At 41.2% G+C, this 23,745-nt stretch overlaps 1 protein-coding gene across 15 annotated transcripts in view; it reads left to right on the forward strand.

Annotated features, from left to right (window-relative positions):
- Positions 1 to 7,977: 7,977 nt before the first annotated feature.
- The window catches only part of LOC139555996 (MAP/microtubule affinity-regulating kinase 3-like), a 117,374-nt gene continuing 101,606 nt past the window's right edge, over positions 7,978 to 23,745 (forward strand). For 13 of the 15 annotated variants that reach the window (XM_071369441.1, XM_071369444.1, XM_071369443.1 and 10 more), the window contains exons 1-3: positions 10,709 to 10,834; positions 18,937 to 19,128; positions 19,648 to 19,701. In XM_071369441.1, coding sequence (XP_071225542.1) covers positions 10,724 to 10,834; positions 18,937 to 19,128; positions 19,648 to 19,701 — 357 coding nt within the window. In that variant the 5' untranslated portion in view covers positions 10,709 to 10,723. Of the gene's footprint in view, positions 8,665 to 10,708; positions 10,835 to 18,936; positions 19,129 to 19,647; positions 19,702 to 23,745 lie in introns of those variants that run through there. The other 2 variants (XM_071369445.1, XM_071369456.1) reach the window with 2 other exon arrangements.

Here is a 23,745-nt window from a genome sequence, read left to right on the forward strand (position 1 = left end):
AAGACAACGCAGGAGTGGCTTCGGGACAGGTCTTTGAATGTCCTTGAGTGGCCCAGCCAGAGCATGGACTTGAACCCGATCGAACATCTCTGGCGAGACCTGAAAATAGCTGTGCAGCGATGCTCCCCATCTAACCTGACAGAGCTTGAGAGGATCTGCAGAGAAGAATGGGAGAAACTCCCCAAATACAGGTGTGCCAAGCTTGTAGCGTCATACCCAAGAAGACTCAAGGCTGTAATCGCTGCCAAAGGTGCTTCAACAAAGTACTGAGTAAAGGGTCTGAATACTTATGTAAATGTATTATTTCAGTTTTTGTTAAATATAAATGTTTTAAAATGTATAAAAAACCGTTTTTGCTTTGTCGTTATGGAGTATTATGTGTAGATTGATGATGGGGGAAAAATGATTTAAGCAATTTTAGAATATGGCTGTAATGTAACAAAATGTAGAAAAAGTCAAGGGGTCTGAATACTTTCCGACGGCACTGTATGTACAGCCCATTATTTCTCTCTCTACTTTGCACATTCCTCCACTGCAAATCTACCATTCCAGTGTTTTACTTGCTATGTATATTTTTTTTATGCCTTCACCTCCCTTATCTCACCTCACTTGCTCACATTGTATATAGACTTATTTTTCTACTGTATTATTGACTGTATGTTTGTTTTACTCCATGTGTAACTCTGTGTTGTTGTATGTGTCGAACTGCTTTGCTTTATCTTGGCCAGGTCGCAATTGTAAATGAGAATTTGTTCTCAACTTGCCTACCTGGTTAAATAAAGGTGAAATAAAATAAATAAATAAAATGTGGTCTGCTGTTGAGGCCAGTTGAAAGTACGGCCAAATTCTCTAAAACAATGTTGGAGGTGGCTTAAGGTAGAGAAATTAACTTTCAATTCTCTGGCAACAGCTCTGGTGGACATTCCTGCAGTCTGCATGCCAATTGTACGCTCCCTCAATTTGAGATATCTGCGGCATTGTGTTGTGTGATAAATCTGCACATTTTAGTGGCCTTTTATTGTCCTCAGCACCAGGTGGACCTGTGTAATGATCATGCTGTTTAATTAGCTTCTTGATATGCCACACCTGTGTGTGGATTATCTTGGCAAAGGAGAAATTCTCACTTACAGGGATATAAACAAATTTGTGCAAACAAATTGAGAGAAATAAGCTTTTTGTGCATATGGAATATTTTTGGGATCTTTTAACGCTTTACATGTTGCGTTTTATGTTTGTGTTCAGTGTACATCAAGTTCCTTGATGCTGCTGCCCAAGCCAACTACAAGGTTGAGTTCTATGAATATGGGAGCTTCCCTGGAGTCATTGGTTGTATAGATGGATGTCATATTCCCATTGAGTCTCCCTGTACAGCAGATGCTAAGGAGTACAGGAATCTTGAAAAAATGGCTTTCAATAAATGTACAAAGTGATTGCACTCCCAATTTTCAGTTCTCCAAGACTCCAACATTGTTGTAGGTTGGAAAGATGCATCTCAAGACTCAAGGATTCTTCCAAAACTCCTCTTTGCCTGCTCAGCTTCAAGGAGGACAACATAGTGGAATCATACCTGGTGACAGTGGGTATGCACAGACCAACTTCTTGTTCACCCCCCCCCCCCCCCCCTCCCCCCATCTTCATGCAATAGGACGTGAGCAACAACAGTACGACCCAGCACATATCCACACCAAAGGTGTAGTGTAGTGCATGTTTGGTTTATGGAAGAGTCGTTTCCACATTGCGCTTTCAACCAAGAAGATGCTGCATTGCAATAATTGTAACAGTAGTGCTTCACAATGACCTCAAACAGCATGGCTGCCCAGATCCTCACATTGAAGATTTGAAGATGAGTACCCGGATGTTCCCATGGTTGAGGCAGACAATGACAGAAATGGACTAGCCTGAAGAGATTATTTTGCTCTGCAGCACTTCTTACAAAGATACTGTAGCTCAAGTGATTGAAGCGAACAATAGCCATGGATTGATAACAAAAAGAGGTAACACTTTACAATAAGGTTCCTTTTGTAAAGTGTTTATAAAGGGGTTATAATTACAATAATAATGATTATTTAATCATTTGTAAATGCATTGTAAACCATTTATAAATGGTTATATCGCATTGGTCAAAATAGTGCAATGTCAGTGTTTGCCAAATAGTGAGCCAATATTTACCTCCAGTTATTAACCATTTATAAATGCACTTACAAATGCTTATAAGATGACCCTTTATGTATAATCATGCAACCTTATTTTCAAATAGTTGCACAGTTGAGCAATAGTTATTTCCTCACTTTTGGGTGTGATGCGTTGGTGCCCTGCCCCAGGAACAGTAGAGGTTGGTTTCCATGATGTGTCTTGACCCACCTTTCTAACCCTGATGCCCTGGACAAATTTCCATGCAGGACATTATTCAATCATCATTCCTAACATATTACTCCTTACCAGATTATATCAACACACTTACCACTTCTCTGTGATAGTCCAAGTATGGTAAAATGCTCTGGTGTGAAATGGTAACTGTAAAATCTTTGGTTGGTGAAGCAGTAGAGGAGGTTTCCTCTCACAATGTTGAATGTTTTGGTCTTCATACACAACATTCACTGACTGAACATGTTTAACAAAGTGTTGAATCTTCTCTCATGTATGTAGTGATGAGTACCTAGTACTGCCTATAAGCAGGGGTGTAAAGTAATTAAGTAAAAATACTTGAAAGTATTAAAGTAGTTTTTTGGTGTATCTGTACTTTACTATTTATATTTTTGAGTACTTTTACTTCACTCCATTCCTAAAGAAAATGATGTACTTTTTATTCCATACATTTTTCTTGACACCCAAAAGTACTCATTACATTTTGAATGCATGACAGGAAAATGGTCTAATTCACACACTTATCAAGAGAACATCCCTGGTCATCTCTACTTCCTCTGATCTAGTGGACTCACTAAACACTTGCTTTGCTTGTAAATGATGTCTGAGTGTTGGAGCGTGCCCTTGCTATCAGTAAATAAAAAAAACAAGAAAATGGTGCCGTCTGTTTTACTTAATAATATAAGGAATTTGAAATGATGTATACTTTTGAAACTTAAATATATTTGAGCAATTACATTTACTTTGATACTTACGTATATTTAAAACTAAATACTTTTAGACTTTTACTCAAGTAGGATTTTACTGTATTACTTTCACTTTTACTTAAGCCAATTTCTATTCAGGTATCTTTACTTTTAGTCAAGTATGACAATTAAGTACTTTTTCCACCACTGCCTATAAGTATGTCTAAACTTTGAGTGAACTCCCAAATCATCTATAAAATGATTTACCCACATTTATAACTGCTAAAATTATACATTATTTTAAAGTGGCAATCCACTAACCATTAACAAATGAGTTACCAACATTTATAACTGCTGAAAAGATACCTTTCAAGACAGTGGAAACCTACTGACCATTTACTAATGAGTTAGGCCTACCAATATAACTTATCAAAATATACTGTACCTTAAAAGAAAGTGGAAAACTTCTTGCCATTTATTCATGAGATGCAAACATTTATAAAAGCATATAATCTCCTCAAATATGCAATACATAGTAAGGGACATGCAATTTAATAGAAAGATACATTGGTAAAGCAATTTAATTTTAATTGCAGTGACTCAAATCTGTAGCCTATCATTGGTATAGTGGGTAGGCTAGCTTATTCACATAAAAAGCGCAGGGGGGGGGGGGTATTTTTCTCCCCTTTTTAACATTACAAGTCAGAATAGAAATTGACAACAGATTAACTATTTAAAATACAACATAGGGTCTCATGGTCCCCTTCTGTGTCTTCATCTGTTTCTCTCTTGTTAAGAATTTTCACACCCTGGAGTCAGAGACCTCCTATAAGGTCTCAGAGATCTCCAAAATGGTCTCTGACTCCAGGATGGGAAAATGCTTTGTCTTTGTCCTCCAGCCCCCTCCAAGCTGGCTTAGTGACACAGTCTTCGCTCCTGGCTGCTGCAGATCTAGCGGGCTGACCTTCATCCTGTCTTATCCCCTCCAAGCTATGGTGATCATCTGCCTCGAGAAAATGTTTACATTGTTTGGTTTAGGTAACTTGCTCCAATTCCACACAATGCTTATGTATTGGTGTCCCATCCCTGGTTTTGGGAGCATCCTCAGGTCAGCACCAAGTGCACATCATTAATCTAATTAGGCTACACAAAGATGAACTGGTGTAACAGTTTACACCAGTAACATTTTATGTAACAGTTTAACTTTAGTCCGTCCCTCGCCCCGACCCGGGCGCGAACCAGGGACCCTCTGCACACATCAACAACAGTCACCCACGAAGCATCGTTACCCATCGCTCCACAAAAGCCTTGGCCCTTGCAGAGCAAGGGGAACCACTACTTCAAGGTCTCAGAGCAAGTGACGTCACCGATTGAAAGGCTATTAGCGCGCACCACCGCTAACTAGATAGCCATTTCACATCGGTTACACTTACTTACTTTAGCATGGAACTCCCTAGTCTAGAACTAATTAATCTGAAGTTAAGCAACGTCTCAGAAATAAATGTTTTAAATCTGGATTCATTTAAGTATAATAAACCTAGTCCTGATTTAAATTAAAATCTGTCTGGGAAACCGCCCCTAAATCTACAAAACAGCAGTGATTTCACAGAACTGCTCATCTGTGATCACATGATTCCATCAGGAAGTATAGATGATATTTCCTGAAGATAAAATCAAAGAATTTTCTCATGCTCTTATCTGATCAAAAACATGTTTAGCTTTCGGTACGGTGCTTGGTTCCTACATCATGTGGGTTTGAGTATGTGTTTTCGTTTATGAGAACAAAGGGATTATGAGTAAATGACCACGCTAATTAAGCAGGCTGACAATTGCAATTTTAGGACAAGGTTTGATGTCATGGACTATGGAATAAACAGGTTTCAACTATATCCACAAGATGGCGCCATTGACTGCTATTGAAAGGAAGATTTCATGACCTGCTAAAAGCAAAGATTTGTATAACTAACCCAAGATAGACCAGAGCCTGTCGTTTCCATTGGGAGAAAGTTAATCATAATGGGCAATAATTTGCATATTTCACTTAGGGGACGCCTACTCTGTGAAGTGCGCTGTGCAATAACTCAATTCGCCCTTGCACTCCTTCTAGACATTTAAAAAAAAAGAAACTTTGGCAAAGGGTAAAGTCTACAAAAACGCAGTCCACTCTATTTGTTACAGATTGTAGCATTGGAAATTGAAAACTGTATGGAGATCAAATGTTTCATCAATGAGAAAATTTACAGAATGTCTGCCAAAATCCATCTCGCTCCAACTTCTCCCACTGCCGGCCACTGAGCTTCCTCTCATCGCCATATTTGGTATTGAGTGGCAACACTAACCGGATGCATGACATTTATCCGGGGAAATATCTGTCTCATTGTTCTATCTGTACTAAAAGTGCATAGCCTACGAACCATGATCTATAAATATTGATCTCACCAGATGTATAAATATTTCACCGGATGTATAAATGTGAAGCATCCGGTTGGCGTTTCCACTCACTACCAAATATGGGAGTGGGAGAAGATAGAGGGAGATCGACTTTGGGCGACATTGCTAAGTTTCTCGTCGATTAAACATTTGTTCTTAATACAGTTTTATGTTTCCAAAACAAGAATCTGTTACGAACAGAGTGGACAAAGTTTTGTAGACTTTATCCTTTGCCAAAGTAAAAAAAAAAAAAATGTAGTGCATAGATATTAAAATGTGTAGCGCAATTTAGTTATTGCACACGCGCACCTCACAGAGTAGGCGTGTTAGAATGCGCCAATAGGCTCTCACTAGCTCGTGGCTCTGCCCACCTCCTTGTTTGTAGTTATTGAAAAGTATTTTCTATCCGTGTAGCGAAACACGATGGTTCGTACAACAAGGCTAATAAGTGCATACCAGTTGTCATGTTCCAACGTAAACCACTAGAGGGCGATATTACCTACAATTTCAACTTTAATCCAGCAACAACAACAAAAAGACTACAAATTAGACATTTTAAGATTTTATCAAGCACAGATGTAAATACATAGTAGGTCAGTACTCGACTCAAGTAAGTCATTATACTCAACATAGTTAGACATTCTACTATCCTATGACAATAAGAATGACAGCTCAAAATAATTTATTAATCAATGCCTGAGTGCAAATAGAGAACTGAATGTCAAAATTGATGTTACCGCCAGACTAGCCTCGTCGCGAACCAGGCACAATGACGTGATTTTGGAGGTATGGCAACATTACCGTCAGACTAAATGGAACAATCTAGGCTGTATCACAACCGGACGTGATTGGGAGTCCCATAGTGCGGCGCACAATTGGCCCAGCGTCGTCCGGGTTTGACCGGTGTAGGCCATTTTTTGTAAATAAGAATTTGTTCTTAATTTGCTTGCCTAGTTAAATAAATGTTAAATATTTTTTTTAAATAATAATAATACTGTAGCTGTCATTTGATATTAAAGAAGTTGTTAAACACCTGAAGGTTATGCCCTCGACATATATAAGGGGTTTTGCATACTTCAAATCAGTAGATATGTATTTAATACCAGTATTGGTAGATATGTCTTACCCATGCAATGTACAGAGATTGTGGACATCAACAATACATACTTACCAAAAGGAATGCTTTTCATTGTCTAGAATACACTTTGTCAAGAGAAATGGTTGTACTATACAGTAGGTTGGAGTCCTTCAACACTGGTGGATAGAAACCACTTTACACTTGTAGATTTATAGAAATCTAACTTGAATGAAATGTAACTTGGATCATACTAATCTTAGGCTTTTTAAATCCTATTCAGGTTGACAGGGCCTTGAATGTTATAATCTACTCACATGAGATGCAGGACCAGAGTCAGTGTGATTGATTGATTCACAATGACGCAACATGGTGAGTGATACATGTGTTTTGCTGTCAAATGTTCCTTAAACTTTTCGATAGGCTTGTTGTGTGTGTGTGTGTGTCTCTGTGTTTGTGTGTGTGTGTGAGACAGAGAGACAATATGATATTGTGTGTGCAAGTGTCTGTGTGATCACCCTGGGAACGTACAAAGATACCTTTGTGCTAATGAGGTAGGGTCAGTGTGACATGTGAGTGAACTCCCAGGCTCCTCTCTGCTGGTCGCGTACCCTCTCTGTGACAGCCATGGTGAAACTGCACGTTGTTGCCCTGGAGACCATCTCATGGTGAGAGAAGAAGACAGCTGTTTTTCTCACGTGAGAGAGAGAGGGCGAGAGAGAGAGAGAAAGGGAGAAGAGAGAAAGAGAGAGACTTGGATTTCAAGCCAATATCCAACTGTGTTTTAGAAATAAATCAGTCTTCCTTTAGAATTGTTTTTTTCCCAATATCTTTTCCTGTCTTTCTTGTTTGCTCCGCCTCCACCACTTTGTCACGCAGACTGTTTTCTCTCTCTCTCTGTGTTTCTTAATTTTCTCTGTGTCTCTCTGTGAATAGACCCTTTGATGGTGTGTGCTGGCCACACAGGAAGTGCACTGCTAGAGGTGCGGCTCATGTGAGAAACACAAGACAGGATGCAGTGTGTGTGTGTGTGTGTAAGCATGTGAGACCGAATGACTGTTGTTACAATATAGATGGAACTTGTCTCAGATTAGACCCCCAATCTCCATCCAGCAAGCAATTAACTGAAAATGTGTTTTTTAGTTGTTTTTTAAAAGTTTTTTGTTTAGGAGAATAGATTTGAGAGTTCAGAATCAGAGAGATGGAGTGGCACTAAAAATAAAAAGTCAAATCAATCTGTGCTTTCAGTTGTTTCACTGACAATGCATGCACGGGACAGTAGGGGCAACCTAAATGCCTTTAGGCACGGTAGGCAGGGTATTTAATGTATTGTGCAGCAGGTAGATTTTTCTCTCCAGTAATCACCCTAGCAACAACAAACAGCTCTGCCCCAACCGAAGCTCCAATAAGCTTTAAAGCCATGTCTTTCCTCACTTCCTCTCAACGCATTGGGTTTGGTTTGGCACTCTCCAGTTAGCAGGCGGCCATCTTGGATATAGCAATCAAGCAAACTACCCTTACTTTTGGGATGGGGAGGACTTTAACCGAACTTGGGTCTTTCAGGGTACCAGCACCATCGGAAAGCGGGGCAGCGCGCGTCGGAAGCTGAAAATCAATAGTAACCCAAGCCGCCAAAACTGGCTGCAAATTCTGAGACCGGTTTTACGTTAACTTCCCTTCCCCTCCCCTTTTTCCTTGACTAGACATTCTGTGCATTTGTAGAGAGCCCGTGAACTATTGGAATACAGTTTATTGAGTTTTAGTTCCCTAAAAACGTATTGGAACATTTTGGAGCTCGGGGTTATGGTTTGTTGTTGGACAACCTTTTGTGGGTTGTTGTGTTTTTCGCAATCTGTCCCACCTCTGTACAGTAATGCGGTTCGACAATTTACCTAATTAATCTGTGGTCTAGACATCTTCCAGCGTGTGTTTGCTGGAATTTCGGCGTTGCGTTAAATCCATGTTCTTCAATAACATTTGTAGACCTGCATTCCTCCTGTTGGGCTAAGGTGCAACAAAATAAAAAAGGAGACCCAGAACGCCGAACAAGACATTAAAATGTCAACCAGAACGCCACTACCTACTGTCAATGAGCGTGATACTGAAAATGTAAGTATTTGTTCAAGTAAGTTAGGCTTTAACGTTAATCCTTTCAGCTCTAAAATTGGTATTGACCAACTTTTTTTAAAGAATTATGTTTGTGCCAATTTTGGTGTCATAGTCTACATGTTATGGTACTTTCAAGACAACTGGGAATTGAGAAAAAAAGAGGTCAAAACATGACGTCAGTGAACTTCAGGTCGGAAAGTCAAATAAATTATTATTTGTCATCTGCTTCGTAAACAACAGCGAAATGCTTGCTTACCGGCCCACCCAAACAATGCAGAAAGGGGGAAAAAAGTGAAATGGTAGAAAAATAATAACACCAGAAATATTTAGAAAAATAATAACACAATTAATTAATGATAACTTGTCTATATACACGGTGTACCAGTACCGAGTCGATGTGCAGGGAGGGGTACGAGGTGATTGAGGTAGATCGAGTATGTACATATAGGTAGGGATAAAATGACTATGCAACAGGATAGATAATAAAGAGTAACAGCAGTGTATGTGATGAGTCAAGAGTTAGTGTAAAAAGGGTCATGCAGATATTCTGGGTAGCTATTGGTTAACTATTTATTTCACTATTTAGCAGTCATATAGCTTGGGGGTAGAAGCTGTTTAGGGTCCTGTTGGTTCCTGACTTGGTGCATCGGAATTGCTTGCCGAGTGATAGCAGAGAGAACAGTCAATGACTTGGGAGGCTGGAGTCTTTCAAAACATATTTAGAACCTTCCTCTTACACATCCTGGTATAGAGGTCCTGGAAGGCAGGGAGCTCGGCCCAGTGATGTGCTGGGCCATACGCACTACCCTCTGCAGTGCCTTGTGGTCGGATGCCAAGCAGTTGCTATACCAAGATGATGCAGCCAGTCAAGATGCTCTCAATGGTGCCGCTGTAGAACGTTTTGAAGATCTGAAGGCCCATGCCAAGTCTTTTCAGCCTCCTGAAGAGGAAGAGGCGTTGTCGTGCCTTCTTTACGACTGTTGGTGTGTGTGGACCATGATAGTTCCTTAGTAATGTGGACACCGAAGAACTTGAAGCTCTCGACCTGCTCCACAACATCCCTGTGCTCTGCCCTCTGTTTCCTGTAGTCCATGATCAGCTCCTTGTCTTGCTGATATTGAGGGAGAGGTTGCTGTCCTAGCACCACACTGCCAGGTCTCTGACCGCATCCCTGTAGGCTGTCTCATCGTTGGAGCTCTAGAAAGATGCCTCAGTTTCCATCTTGGAATTCCAGGTTGGTTGACTGTAAAAAATGATTTTTCCCAGTAGAAGCTCGTTTGAATTTTCTCTAGAGTTTCCAGGTTTCTTGAACACACTGAAGTCAGATTTCTGAGCTCTGAGTTCCCAGTTGTTTTGAACCCTCGGAAGTCCGAGATTTTCAAGTTCCCCGTTGTTTTGAACGCGACACCAGTCAGGCCAGAAAGCTCTAATATACAGTGCGCTCGGAAAGTATTCAGACCCCTTGACTTTTTCCAAATGTTGTTACGTTACAGCCTTATTCTAAAATTGATTAAATAAAAATAAAAAATCATCAGCAATCTACTCACAATACCCAATAATGACATCACAATACCCCAGAATGACAAAGCAAAAACAGGTTTTTATAAATTTGAGCAAATTCATAAAAAACAAACATACCATATTTACATAAGTATTCAGACCCTTTGCTATGAGACTCGTAATTGAACTCAGGTGCATCCTGTTTGCATTGATTATCCTTGAGGTGTTTCTACAACTTGTTGGGAGTCCACCTGTGGTAAATTCAATTGATTGGACATGATTTGGAAAGACACACACCTGTCATCATTTATATACATCACGTCATAACTTTTAAGCATGGAAACTACAGGTGAGCTTACCTGCTAGCGCAAGGTGGAATCTTTACATTACAAAGATGCCTGCTTTGTTACTGGTTGGCATGGCATTCTGGGGTATATAGGTCAACCAGCACACACTATAATTAGGACAAGCTCTGTGTGCCCACCCCCTTGGAGTTGAGCGACAGGTGCCCAAAATGTGCTCACACGCCTCTGAGCATCAGTGAGCGCAATTTGGATCAATGAACTGTCACCAGCACAAAACCGGACAGGCAGTCTGTTCCGATGCCATTCAGATCGCCAATGCTAGGATGAAGGGCTCACACTCTGTAAAAAGGCACCGCATCACCATAGTAAGTATTAGTTTTCTTCCTGAAGTGACCCATTTGATTGTATTTTGAAGTTTTCAATATGCGCCACAGTATGCGAGAGAGCATTTTTCTAGTCAAGGCGAAGATAACAAAGTTATTCAATTGAACTCAATTGCAAAAGTATCAATAGGGTTATTTAAGTGTCTCCGAGTTTGTACTAGTTTTGCTGTAAGGTTTTGGTGTTTGGAGACATACGAATTATGTGTGCAAATTGGCTATTTTTGTGAATTTCTGTGCGTCCTATTTTATAAAGACCTCCATTGTGCCTTATCAGTAATTTGTGTCGAGGGGTCACAAGGCTTAGGAATGTTTTTCCCGTAGTGGCCACTGTATGCCAACCTTGATGACACGTTTATGGTCAATGGTCCTACTCTCTCACTTTTAGAGAGTAAGCAACTAACAGAAACAACCTGTATTCTGCTACTCAAACTGTTGTCACATTCAAGTTTGGGTTGATAAACTGGTGCTGTGGTGATTTCAAATTAGTCCCCTTGATCACACGGCACATAATTAGGCTACATCTGACCCATGACGACATGAGTTGAAGCACCTTTCACAATGGAGACATTACGTGACACAATCCGATTCCATCCCTGACCAAGTCTTTGACACTCTACGATTGCAACCTTGGTCTGTTATTTTGGGACACATTGTTGATTCAGCGATAGACAGCACGCTGATGAAATACAGTAACAGCGATAGACAGCACGCTGATGAAATACAGTAACAGCTCTAGGCAGCATGCTGATGAAATACAGTAAGTGTCATTGTCTGTGTGCTTTACCGTTAAAGGCTTGGAACTGTGAGTGGTTAGACAGGATGATAAACCCACAGATGGGCCTTCTGACGCTATCAAAGAGGGATCAGCATATTTATCAAGTTTGCTACTGTGTCCATCTCAATACTGGGTTTACATGCTATAATGGTCCTTAGAAATTAGTACGCTTCGATTCTTGGGGTCTTATTCCATAGAGGTCAATTGTTATGGTCTCATTGTACTGCACATTTGTAGGATTATATTTCATAGTTGCCTTTTGGATGATCTTTTGAAAGGTTTGAATAATCAAGTTTGCTGTCAGTTTGAGCTTCAGGGCTTTTGGAACTAGCGTCTATAAAAGGTAGACCAGTTTGTTGGTGTCCTTTGCGTTTAAGCTAGTCTGTGAAGGGGGGGAGGGGTAAAAACAAGCAAATTGTTCAACACTGTAGTTGTAGAAACAGAACTTGCTGTGCACGCTAGTAGCAAAAAATGCTCCTCCATGAACAAAGTGTTTTGTTAGATTTTTTTTTTTGAACAGTCACTGTGTCTTATGAAACTCTTGGCTATAGACAAATAGAAAGTGCTCACTGTAAAGAAGACACCACAAACTGAGGGGGTGTTTTCACAGCGTTGTGGTAACATCCCAGCAATGTGTCTAAAACGTTGGCACAATGTTACAGTAATGCCCTTTAGACAATTGCGATGGTTTCTAGACGTGTTTCCTTAAATGTAGACCGACACTGAAGTGACGTTTTTTGTTGTTGCATTATCTTATTTTGTTCCAATGATCGTGCTAATCTCACTCACTGAAACCAATGACAACTTGGAAACCAATTGTATGTCTGTATCTCCGAACTAAACAGATTGTATTAACATGTGGTTACATGGGAAATGTCAATGTTACCATAGTTAATACTGTTTAGGTACATGCGTATATGGGTATATAGAGTTACCCTGCAAGAATTCATTAACTGTTGACGGACGTTGAGGTTGAGAAAGGTGCTTGGTTTTGGTTGACCCATCTCAAGTGCTTGTCAGGATAGTACAGCTGTGCCCCATTTGACTAACTGGACCTGCGTCACAGCCCTTCGGGCTGATGGATACTTTGCCAGGCTAGGACATCGATGTTGGATAGATACCACTCCACTACCAACCCTCCTCTCACCATACACACACTATTGCTATTCAGGTCATTAACCCCTTCCCTTTTATTGTTTGTAGGGCTGACCTCATTTAGTAGAATGGTCGATTGTTTGGTCGATAGGCTGTTGGTCGACTGAGATTTCTTTAGTTGATCAGTAGCAACATTTTTTTTATATTATTCATGGTGTACAAGACACCTGTCTGATTCGCGCCTGTCTGAGTGGACTAATCCATTATGAAGGCTGTGGGGACAGTCCATCACTCAAAAGCATGTGCTGCTGAAATTGTATAAGGTTAAGGACAATTGTGCAACACTAAAAAAATATTTTATATCAAATGCTCTTTCTCCCAGATGTGATAGTGGTCATGGTTCTCAAACATCAGTGCTCTGTTGAATTGACGCCTTTTCCTAGACCATGTTGCTATGTGCATAATAGCCACGTTAACCAGCGTATTGGTGTTGAGAACAATGCAGCGGAGGCAGCAGCGGAGTTAAGAGATGAGAAAACAGCCCTTGCCTTAATTGTCTAAGAAAAGTGAGGAAACCCAAACTTAATTATGTCTGTAACTGTTAAATGTGCCCGTCTTCATAAATCATCCATATACAGCGCCTTCGGAAAGTTCTCAGACCCCTTCACTTTTTATACATTTTGTTACGTTACAGCCTCATTCTAAAATGAATTAAAAAAATAATAATTTTAAATCAATTTACACACCATACCCTATAAAAATGAAGCAAAAACAGGTTTTTAGACATTTTTGCAAATGTATAAAAAACACAGAAATAACTTATTTAAATAAGTATTCAGACCCTTTGCTATGAGACACAATTGAGCTCAGGTGCACCTGTTTCCATTGATCATCGATCATGTTTCTACAACTTGGAGTCCACCTGTGGTAAATTCAATTGAATGGCATGATTTGGAAAGGCACACACCTGTCTAAATATGGTCCGACAGTTGACAGTGCATATCAGAGAAAAACCAAGCCATGAGGTCGAAGGAATTGTCCCTAGAGCTCAGACAGAATGGTGTCGAGGCACAGATCTGTGGAAGGGTACCAACAAATGTCTGCAGCATTCAAGGTCCCCAAGAACACAGTGGCCTCCATCATTCTTAAATAGAAGAAGTTTGGAACCACCAAGACAATCGTGGGAGAAGGGCCTTGGTCAGGGAGGTGACCAAGAACCTGATGGTCACTCTGACAGAGCTCTACAGTTCCTCTGTGAAGATGGGAGAACCTTCCAGAAGGACAACCATCTCTGCAGCACTCCACCAATCAGGCCTTTATGGTAGAGTGGCCAGACGGTAGCCACTATGAGTTTGCCAAAAGGCACCTAAAGACTCTCAGACCATGAGAAACAAGATTCTCTGCTCTGATGAAATCAATATTGAACTGTTTAGCCTGAATGCCAAGCGTCACCTTCTGGAGGAAACCTGGCACCATCCCTACGGTGAAACATGGTGGTGGCAGCATCATGCTTTGGGGTTGTTTTTTGGTGGCAGGGACTGGGAGACTAGTCAGGATCGAGGGAACGATAGATCCTTGATGATAACCTGCTCCAGAGTGCTCAGGGCCTCAGCGCAAAGGTTCACCTTCCAACAGGACAACAACCCTAAGCACACAGCCAAGTCTCTGAATGTCCTTGAGTGGCCCAGCCAGAGCCCGGACTTGAACCCGATCGAACATCTCTGGAGAGACCTGAAAATAGCTGTGCAGTGAGGCTCTTGAGAGGATCTGCAGAGAAGAATAGGAATAACTCCCCAAATACAGGTGTGCCAAGCTTTTAGCGTCATACCCAGGAAGACTTGAGGCTGTAATCGCTGCCAAAGGGGCTTCAACAAAGTACTGAGTAGTGTCTGAATACTAATGTAAATGTGATATTATTATGCAAAAAATTTAAAAACCTGTTTTTCCTTTGTCACTATGTGTTATTGTGTGTAGATTGATGAGGGGGAAAAAAACAATTTTAGAATAAGGCTGTAATGTAACAAATTGTGGTTAAGTCAAGGGGTTTGAAAACTTTTCCGAATGCACTGTATATCTACATAAATTAGACGGATCCTGCTTGCTTGAGTGTTTGTTAAATAGCCTACTGATTCCGTGAGCAGCAAGCCTCACGCAACTCATGTCGGATAAACATGTTTTTAATCTTTGCTATGCTGTAATAAAAGCTTTACACTTTATCTTTTCATTAGAACAGCCTCTGGTATTGCTTATTTATTTAGTGTTATTTATGCTGTTCCAAATTGTCAAATAATATTTCTAATAAAAATAACCCTCCTTATTCTTGATCTCTTTCTTATTGTTATTATTACTATCATCATTATAATAAGTAATATCATTATCATTAGTAAACTTAGTAGCCTATAGCAGCCTTGTATAACTCCCATTGAGCTGTAGGCCTAAGAGCTTATGCTGTTTAGTCTTAATACCATAACTTACTTTAGCCTATTTTTCAATATTTATATAGGCTACTGTATCATTCATTTGTTCATGTCATCACACAGCATACGAGTCCTTCATCATTTGAAATACAATCAAGCATTTTAGTTTTAAAATAACACAGCAAGCCTTAAATAATTAGCGTAAACAATAAATAAATCGTTCCATTTCGGCAATTGCATTCACAAATAAATGTGACTGTTTTTAGTCTTTGCTGTGATAAAGGCTTTACAAAAATGAAAAAAAAGAAGAAAAAAAAAGAAGACAATTGACTCTCTGGTACGCTTTTAATTATTTAGTGTTGTTTACATTGTTCCAAATGCTCAGAAATTGTAATTTAACAGCACCTGTTTGACAAACACAATATCCACGCAGCGCTTGCTACTTACTGTCTTTTTCTTGATCTCCCAGTATTTTCCACAACTAGACAAATGTATTCCACACATCTGACTTCCCCTTACCTCCTGAGCAACCAGAAAACATTCCCCCGTTTCAAGTTCATTTGTCACATCCTCTGCATCCATTTTGCTGTCACGTGTTAAGGCATTTGGAGTATGTTATAATCAATTTATTGATATGATTATGATATGCTATAGGTCAGGCCCTATTGGTCACGTGCATGCGATGGATACATGTGTCACGTAAAGAGAACAAGGGTTGAGGGAATAGGGAATGTTTTTCCTAAACAAGTGAGGGATTTCTGTAACAACTTTTCAGTTAGAAATGGCTGTAATTATGACTTTCTGAGAAAAATTTAACATCACAGTGAGGCTCAATCTTACATTCATTGTGTTTGAAGCTTATCTTTGTATCAGGACCTTATCGTTGATAGCAGTGCAAAACAGCACAGTAGTTAGTCAGTCAGTCTATAAATGGATTGATTTTGAGCGTATGTGAAGATACAACTCATTTGAAAGACAATGTATACCTGGATTGATTGCTGTGAAAATGGAATTGATTCTGAGACTGTTGTTGGGTGATGGTATAGGTATCCACATCTATACATTCCTTACTTCATGATACAGTATTTTAACCTGGTCTTAAAAAAATATATATATATAAGTTGAAGTCGGAAGTTTACATACACCTTAGCCAAATACATTTAAACTCAGTTTTTCACAATTCCTGACATTTAATCCTAGTAAAATCCCTGTATTAGGTCAGTTAGGATCACCACTTTATTTTAAGAATGTGAAATGTCAGAATAATAGTAGAGAAGGATTTACTTCAGCTTTTATTTCTTTCATCACATTCCCAGTGGGTCAGAAGTTTACATACTAATTGAGTGTATTTGGTAGCATTGCCTTTGAATTGTTTAATTTGGGTCAATTGTTTCGGTAGCCTTCCACAAGCTTCCCACAATAAGTTGGGTGAATTTTGGCCCATTCCTCCTGACAGAGTCAGGTTTGTAGGTCTCCTTGCTTTTTCAGTTCTGCCCACACATTTTCTATAGGATGGGGGTCGGGGCTTTGTGATGGCCACTCCAATACCTTGACTTTGTTGACCTTAAGCCATTTTGCAACAACTTGGGAAGTATGCTTGGGGTCATTGTCCATTTGGAAGACCCATTTGCGACCAAGCTTTAACTTCCTGACTGATGTCTTGAGATGTTGCTTCAATATATCGACATAATTTTCCTCCCTCATGATGCCATCTAGTTTGTGAAGTGCACCAGTCCCTCCTGCAGCAAAGCACCCCCACAACATGATGCTGTCACCCCGTGCTTCACGGTTGGGATGGTGTTCTTCGGCTTTCAAGCATCCCCCTTTTTCCTCCAAACATAACGATGGTCGTTATGGCCAAACAGTTATATTTTTGTTTCATCAGACCAGAGGACATTTCTCCAAAATGTACGATCTTTGTCCCCATGTGCAGTTGCAAACCGTAGTCTGGCTTTTTTATGGCGGTTTTGGAGCAGTTACTTCTTCCTTGCTGAGCGGCCGTTCAGGTTATGTTGATATAGGACTCGTTTTACTGTGGATATAGATACTTTTGTACCTGTTTCCTCCAGCATCATCACAAGGTCCTTTGCTGTTTGATTTTCACTTTTCGCAACAAAGTACATGCATCTCTAGGAGACAGAACACGTCTCCTTCCTGAGCAGTATGATGGCTCTGCGGTCCCATGGTGTTTATACTTGCGTACTATTGTTTGTACAGATGAACGTGGTACCTTCAGGTGTTTGGAAATTGCTCCCACGGATGAACCCGACTTGTGGAGGTCTACAATTATTTTTCTGAGGTCTTGGCTGATTTCTTTTGATTTTCCCATGATGTCAAGCAAAGAGGCATTGAGTTTGAAGGTAGGCCTTGAAATACATCCACAGGTACAACTTCAATTGACTCAAATTATGTCAATTAGCCTATCAGAAGCTTCTAAAGCCATGACATCATTTTCTGGAATTTTCCAAGCTGTTTAAAGGCACAGTCAACTTAGTGTATGTAAACTTCTGACACTGGAACTGTGATACAGTGAAATAATCTGTCTGTAAACAAATTTTGGAAAAATTACTTGTCATCCACAAAGTAGATGTCCTAACCGACTTGCCAAAACTATAGTTTGTTAACAAAAAATTTGTGGAGCGGTTTAAAAACGAGTTTTTTAATGACTCCAACCTAAGTGTATGTAAACTTCCGACTTCAACTGTATGTTTTACTGAAATATATTTATACAGTCAATTGGGACCGGTTGAAACAAACCGGTTGAAACAAGTGTCCCATTTTTAAAGACATTGGCTCTTAAGCTATTTTGAGTCTGTTCAAGGTCTACATTCTAAAAGAAGTGTCTGTTCCAGTTGAGTTATTACACCGGTGGAAGGTTTGTCTGAGTGAAGCCGCACGCTCACTCAAGTGCTTTGCTCAATCTTTTCACCTAATGCTAATGACTTTACAGCGTTGTTCAAACATTTAGCAATCTCTACTATACCCTCTCATTACCAGGCAGTGCTGATATCATTATTCATGACCAGCACTTTATTCCCCTCAGAACATCAACTCATGCTAATGGCTGTACAACATTTGTCAAACATTCACCAATCGTTTGTATCCTTTCCCATCTTTACCAATGGTGATATAATGCCACCAGGACATTTTTCCCCAAAACATCAGCTCGATGAACAAGACGGGCAATTGTTTTGACACTTTATTCAAACAGTTAGGAAATGAGATGGCAAGACAGGCAAGTGGGGGAGAAATTGGCGAGGTTGGTCACGGGGATTGAACCCCAGTCCCCGGTGATTGTTTTAATGTCTATTGACAAGTTGAGCTCTGATCGATGCCCTCCAGGCCAGGAACATTGGTTATCCCAGTAGGAGAGACAGTCTTGTTCCTTCTTGGAAAGAGTTTAGGAAAGGCCGTAGCTCCATTAACCTTTTATAAACCGGTCATTTGTTTCAACCGGTTCCATTAAATCAGGATTAAACTCAAATCAATGATTTACCTCATTATTTGTCTAGTCTTTGCTTTTCACGTGTTGTGAGACAAAATTTATATGTCCCAAGAATCGAGTTATTGTGCTGGTGTGCTTCTTCCACTACCATAAAACATACTTTTAGACTGCTGAAGCAAGCTCACAAATATTCTTCAGGAAATGTACCTTTTCTAGCATTGGCTTTTGATTGTCAAGCTATTAGGTGCCATGATGCTGCGTGTCTACACAAGATCAATGTCCTTTTTAGTCAATATTCTCTGACATGCAACTTCAAATGACTTTTGCCATTCTTCTAATTTCCTCCCCACAGCACACCTCGCACACCGATGGGCGCAACGAGGTCACCACGCGGCCCGTCCGCTCAGGCGCTCGCTGCCGGAACTCCATTGCCTCATGCGCCGACGAGCAGCCGCACATCGGCAACTACCGGCTGCTCAAGACCATCGGAAAGGGCAACTTCGCCAAGGTCAAGCTGGCGCGCCACATCCTCACGGGCCGAGAGGTGAGACACAGCAGGAACATTTTCTCATTTGTTTGACTAGAGTAGAATAGACTAAAGTAGAAAATATTACAATAATTGTTTGTACTCAAAATATATATATATTTTTTAACAAATGTTTGTTAGTAGATTTAGCTGATGCCAGCCACCTCACCCTTGCTGTACTTGACAAGTCAAGGGGCAACGCGCTGCACCAATCGTAACAATAGTCACTGTAATTGCATTTTGTTTGTTGGCGAAACAAACAAAATGCAATTTGGGGAAATTGTATTAAATGTACTAAACTTACTGAAGCAACAAACTAGAGGCTAATTGTATTGAGACCCCCTCTAGCCCTCAGTTCTCCGAGAGGCAGCAGTGCTTTACACACTCTAAAATGGCACCTTGGCAATCTGAGAAACAAGTTTGTTATTATTGAGTGGCCAGCTGATAGGCATGCCAATTCCTATGTTGAGTTGTTAGGAGTAGTTTCAGCAGGAAGTGATTTTTTTTCTTTTCTTCCCCCCTTTACTCTCTTGACAGGTTGCCATCAAAATCATTGACAAGACACAGCTGAATCCTACCAGTCTTCAAAAGGTAAAAGAAAAACCTGTCTTGTCTCCCTATTGGACACTGCACATCCTTTTCCATGTGCATTCTCTGGTTGTAGAGGACTGGGATATCATTAGGCCTGCACTGCAGTGTACAGTTGAAGTCAGAAGTTTACATACACCTTAGCCAAATAGATTTAAACTCAGTTTTTCACAATTCCTGACGTTTAATCCTAGTAAAAATTTCCTGTTTTAGGTCACTTAGGATCACCACTTTATTTTAAGAATGTGAAATGTCAGAATAATATTGGAGAAAATGATTTATTTCTTTCATCACATTCCCAGTGGGAAAGAAGTTTACATACACTCAATTAGTATTTGGTAGCATTGCCTTTGAATTGTTTAACTTGGGTCAAACGTTTTGGGTAGCCTTCCACAAGCTTCCCACAATAAGTTGGGGGAATTTTGGCCCATTCCTCCTGACAGCTGGTGTAACTGAGTCCGGTTTGTAGGCCTCCTTGCTCGCACACGCTTTTTCTGTTCTGCCCACACATTTTCAATAGTTTTAAGGTCCGGGCTTTGTGATGGCCATTCCAATACCTTGACTTTGATGTCCTTAAGCCATTTTGCCACAACTTTGGAAGTATGCTTGGGGTCGTTGTCCATTTGGAAGACCCATTTGCGACCAAGCTTTAACTTCCTGACTGATGTCTTGAGATGTCGCTTCAATATATCCACATCATTTTCCTCCCTCATGATGCCATCTATTTTGTGAAGTGCACCAGTCCCTCCTGCAGCAAAGTACCCCCACAACATGATGCTGCCACCCCGTGCTTCACGGTTGGGATGGTGTTTTTCGGCTTGCAAGCCTCCTCCTTTTTCCTCCAAACATAACGATGGTCATTATGGCCAAACAGTTCTATTTTTGTTTCATCAGACGAGAGGACATTTCTGCAAAATGTACGATCTTTGTCCCCATGTGCAGTTGCAAACCGTAGTCTGGCTTTTTTATGGCGGTTTTGGAGCAGTTACTTCTTCCTTGCTGAGCGGCCGTTCAGGTTATGTTGATATAGGACTCGTTTTACTGTGGATATAGATACTTTTGTACCTGTTTCCTCCAGCATCATCACAAGGTCCTTTGCTGTTTGATTTTCACTTTTCGCAACAAAGTACGTGCATCTCTAGGAGACAGAACACGTCTCCTTCCTGAGCAGTATGATGGCTGCGTGGTCCCATGGTGTTTATACTTGCGTACTACCGTTTGTACAGATGAACGTGGTACCTTCAGGAGTTTGAAAATTGCTCCCAAGGATGAACCCGACTTGTGGAGGTCTACATTTATTTTCTGAAGTCTTGGTTGATTTCTTTTGATTTCCCCATGATGTCAAGCAAAAAAAGCACTGAGTTTGAAGGTAGGCCTTGAAATACATCCACAGGTACACCTCTAATTGACTCAAATTATGTCAATTAGCCTATCAGAAGCTTCTAAAGCCATGACATCATTTTCTGGAATTTTCCAAGCTGTTTAAAGGCACAGTCAACTTAGTGTATGTAAACTTCTGACCCACTGGATTTGTGATACAGTGAATCATAAGTGAAATAATCTGTCTGTAAACAATTGTTGGAAAAATTACTTGTGTCATGCACAAAGTAGATGTCCTAACTGACTTGCCAAAACTATAGTTTGTTAACAAGAAATTTGTAGAGTGGTTTAAAAACGAGTTTTAATGACTCCAACCTAAGTGTATGTAAACTTCCGACCTCAACTGTATATAATATTCCTACTTTGAAAGCTGTATGCGGTGAAAAGTGTTAGTACATTAGTAACACTTCATGCCCTATTTCCATGATGTATTATAAAATCTGTCTTTTTTTATTTTGATGGAGGTGGCCTGTGAGTGTATGGGACTTCCCTTCATCAAGTAGCTCTTGAAACTAGTTTTGTACCGAATTGCACAATTATAGCTAACTAATACGATTCCCCCATGGGATTTTGACATGCTGTGATTCTGGGTGCTTCAGTACGTGTCTTGGAAGCACAACTAGCTTAATTTCAGTGTGTGTAACTCACTAACTTCACAGCAGACTCAGCATTAGTTTGAGCAGAGGCGCAGAGTCCAGACTCCCTTAAAGGTCTAAGTCATTTTACTGCACTGCATGGCGGGAGGCATGGGGTAAAGTGGCGGCTGGTAGAGGAAACCTCAGCGGACTTGGATTTCAGAGGCTGCTAATAATACCCTCGGAGGAGATATCAGAATGGGAGGCTGGTGAAAGAACAGCGCTGGCCCTGCCAACAAGGAAAGAGATGCAGCAACTGGGGTTTGGGCTGTAGTGGGGAAAAGGACGGGGAGAGGGGGCCATTGACCCGTTGGAGGGTTGAAGTACAGAGGATCTAGACTGTCTTCTTCCAAGGCCTGTTTATTATTATGCTCTGATGAAAGCTGAAATGATCCGACGCTTAAACATGCCAGCTGGCCCAAATATAGTTAAAGGTAACAAATGAGGTGATGTCTTTCTGGACTTTTTATTTGAAATACCATTTTGAGTGCCGTAACTTGGACATTAGGACCTTTTCCACCAATAATGTTTTGTGGCAGAGTAACCCTAACCTAAAATTAGGACACGTGCCAACTAGTAATATCATATATTTATATTTCACCAACCCCCCCAATATTTTCTGAGACCCACTTGAAACTGTAGTAGACGTTGCTACGGTGCAATTGACCAGGGTGGCAATTTACCAGACTGCGGCTACTGCCCTGTCCTGTCTGCCCCCCTTCCTTTAGCTATATAGATCAGACTGTCACATTGGGGTCGGTGGAGACTGATGATGTTCATCCCCCCCCTCCACCCCACCAACTCCTATAATTAGCCAGCACTTGTTTTTCCAGGCCATCGATTCGGTTTGCTTTCCATTCGCTGGCCAATCGACAGCCCATGGCTTGAACTGTGGATATACAGGATGGTTGGTGGTAGGTAGGTAGAGAGAGAGAGAGAGAGAGAGAGGGAGGAGAGGAGGGGATGGACACAAGGACGATGAAGGAGAGGAGAGCGGGCGAGCGTCATGCTGCTCTCTCTATTTGCTCTCTCTCTCGCGTCTCACTCTCCACCCAGGTGCTTAGCTCTTCACCAGGAGCCCACTGCTTTCTGGGTCGGCAGGCAAAGCCAACAGGCATCTGCATGATGAAGTGGTCTAAAACAACTCCTGGTTCTGCGCCATTGCGTAACTGAGCCTCCAGTGGGCGTCCAACAGAGCCGGATAGCTTGAACAAGCTTGATGTGTCCTCACAGCGCTTTACCTCCACACAGGCTTTACCTCCACACAGCGCTTTACCTCCTCACAGCGCTTTACCTCCTCACAGCGCTTTACCTCCTCACAGCGCTTTACCTCCTCACAGCGCTTTACCTCCACACAGCGCTTTACCTCCACACAGCGCTTTACCTCCTCACAGCGCTTTACCTCCACACAGCGCTTTACCTCCTCACAGCGCTTTACCTCCTCACAGCGCTTTACCTCCTCACAGCGCTTTACCTCCTCACAGCGCTTTACCTCCACACAGCGCTTTACCTCCTCACAGCGCTTTACCTCCTCACAGCGCTTTACCTCCTCACAGCGCTTTACTTCCACACAGCGCTTTACCTCCACACAGCGCTTTACCTCCACACAGCGCTTTACCTCCTCACAGCGCTTTACCTCCACACAGCGCTTTACCTCCTCACAGCGCTTTACCTCCTCACAGCGCTTTACCTCCTCACAGCGCTTTACCTCCTCACAGCGCTTTACCTCCTCACAGCGCTTTACCTCCTCACAGCGCTTTACCTCCTCACAGCGCTTTACCTCCTCACAGCGCTTTACCTCCACACAGCGCTTTACCTCCACACAGCGCTTTACCTCCTCACAGCGCTTTACCTCCTCACAGCGCTTTACCTCCACACAGCGCTTTACCTCCTCACAGCGCTTTACCTCCTCACAGCGCTTTATTGTCCACACAGCGCTTTATTGTTTGTTAAGTCATAGTCTCTATTGTCTGACCCTTCAACCCATTACTGGTCACTGAGGAATTTTTATCTGTAAGACCTCTGGGTCCAT

Source organism: Salvelinus alpinus, chromosome 27, assembly GCF_045679555.1.
Source record: "Salvelinus alpinus chromosome 27, SLU_Salpinus.1, whole genome shotgun sequence".
Classification (NCBI taxonomy): domain Eukaryota; kingdom Metazoa; phylum Chordata; class Actinopteri; order Salmoniformes; family Salmonidae; genus Salvelinus; species Salvelinus alpinus.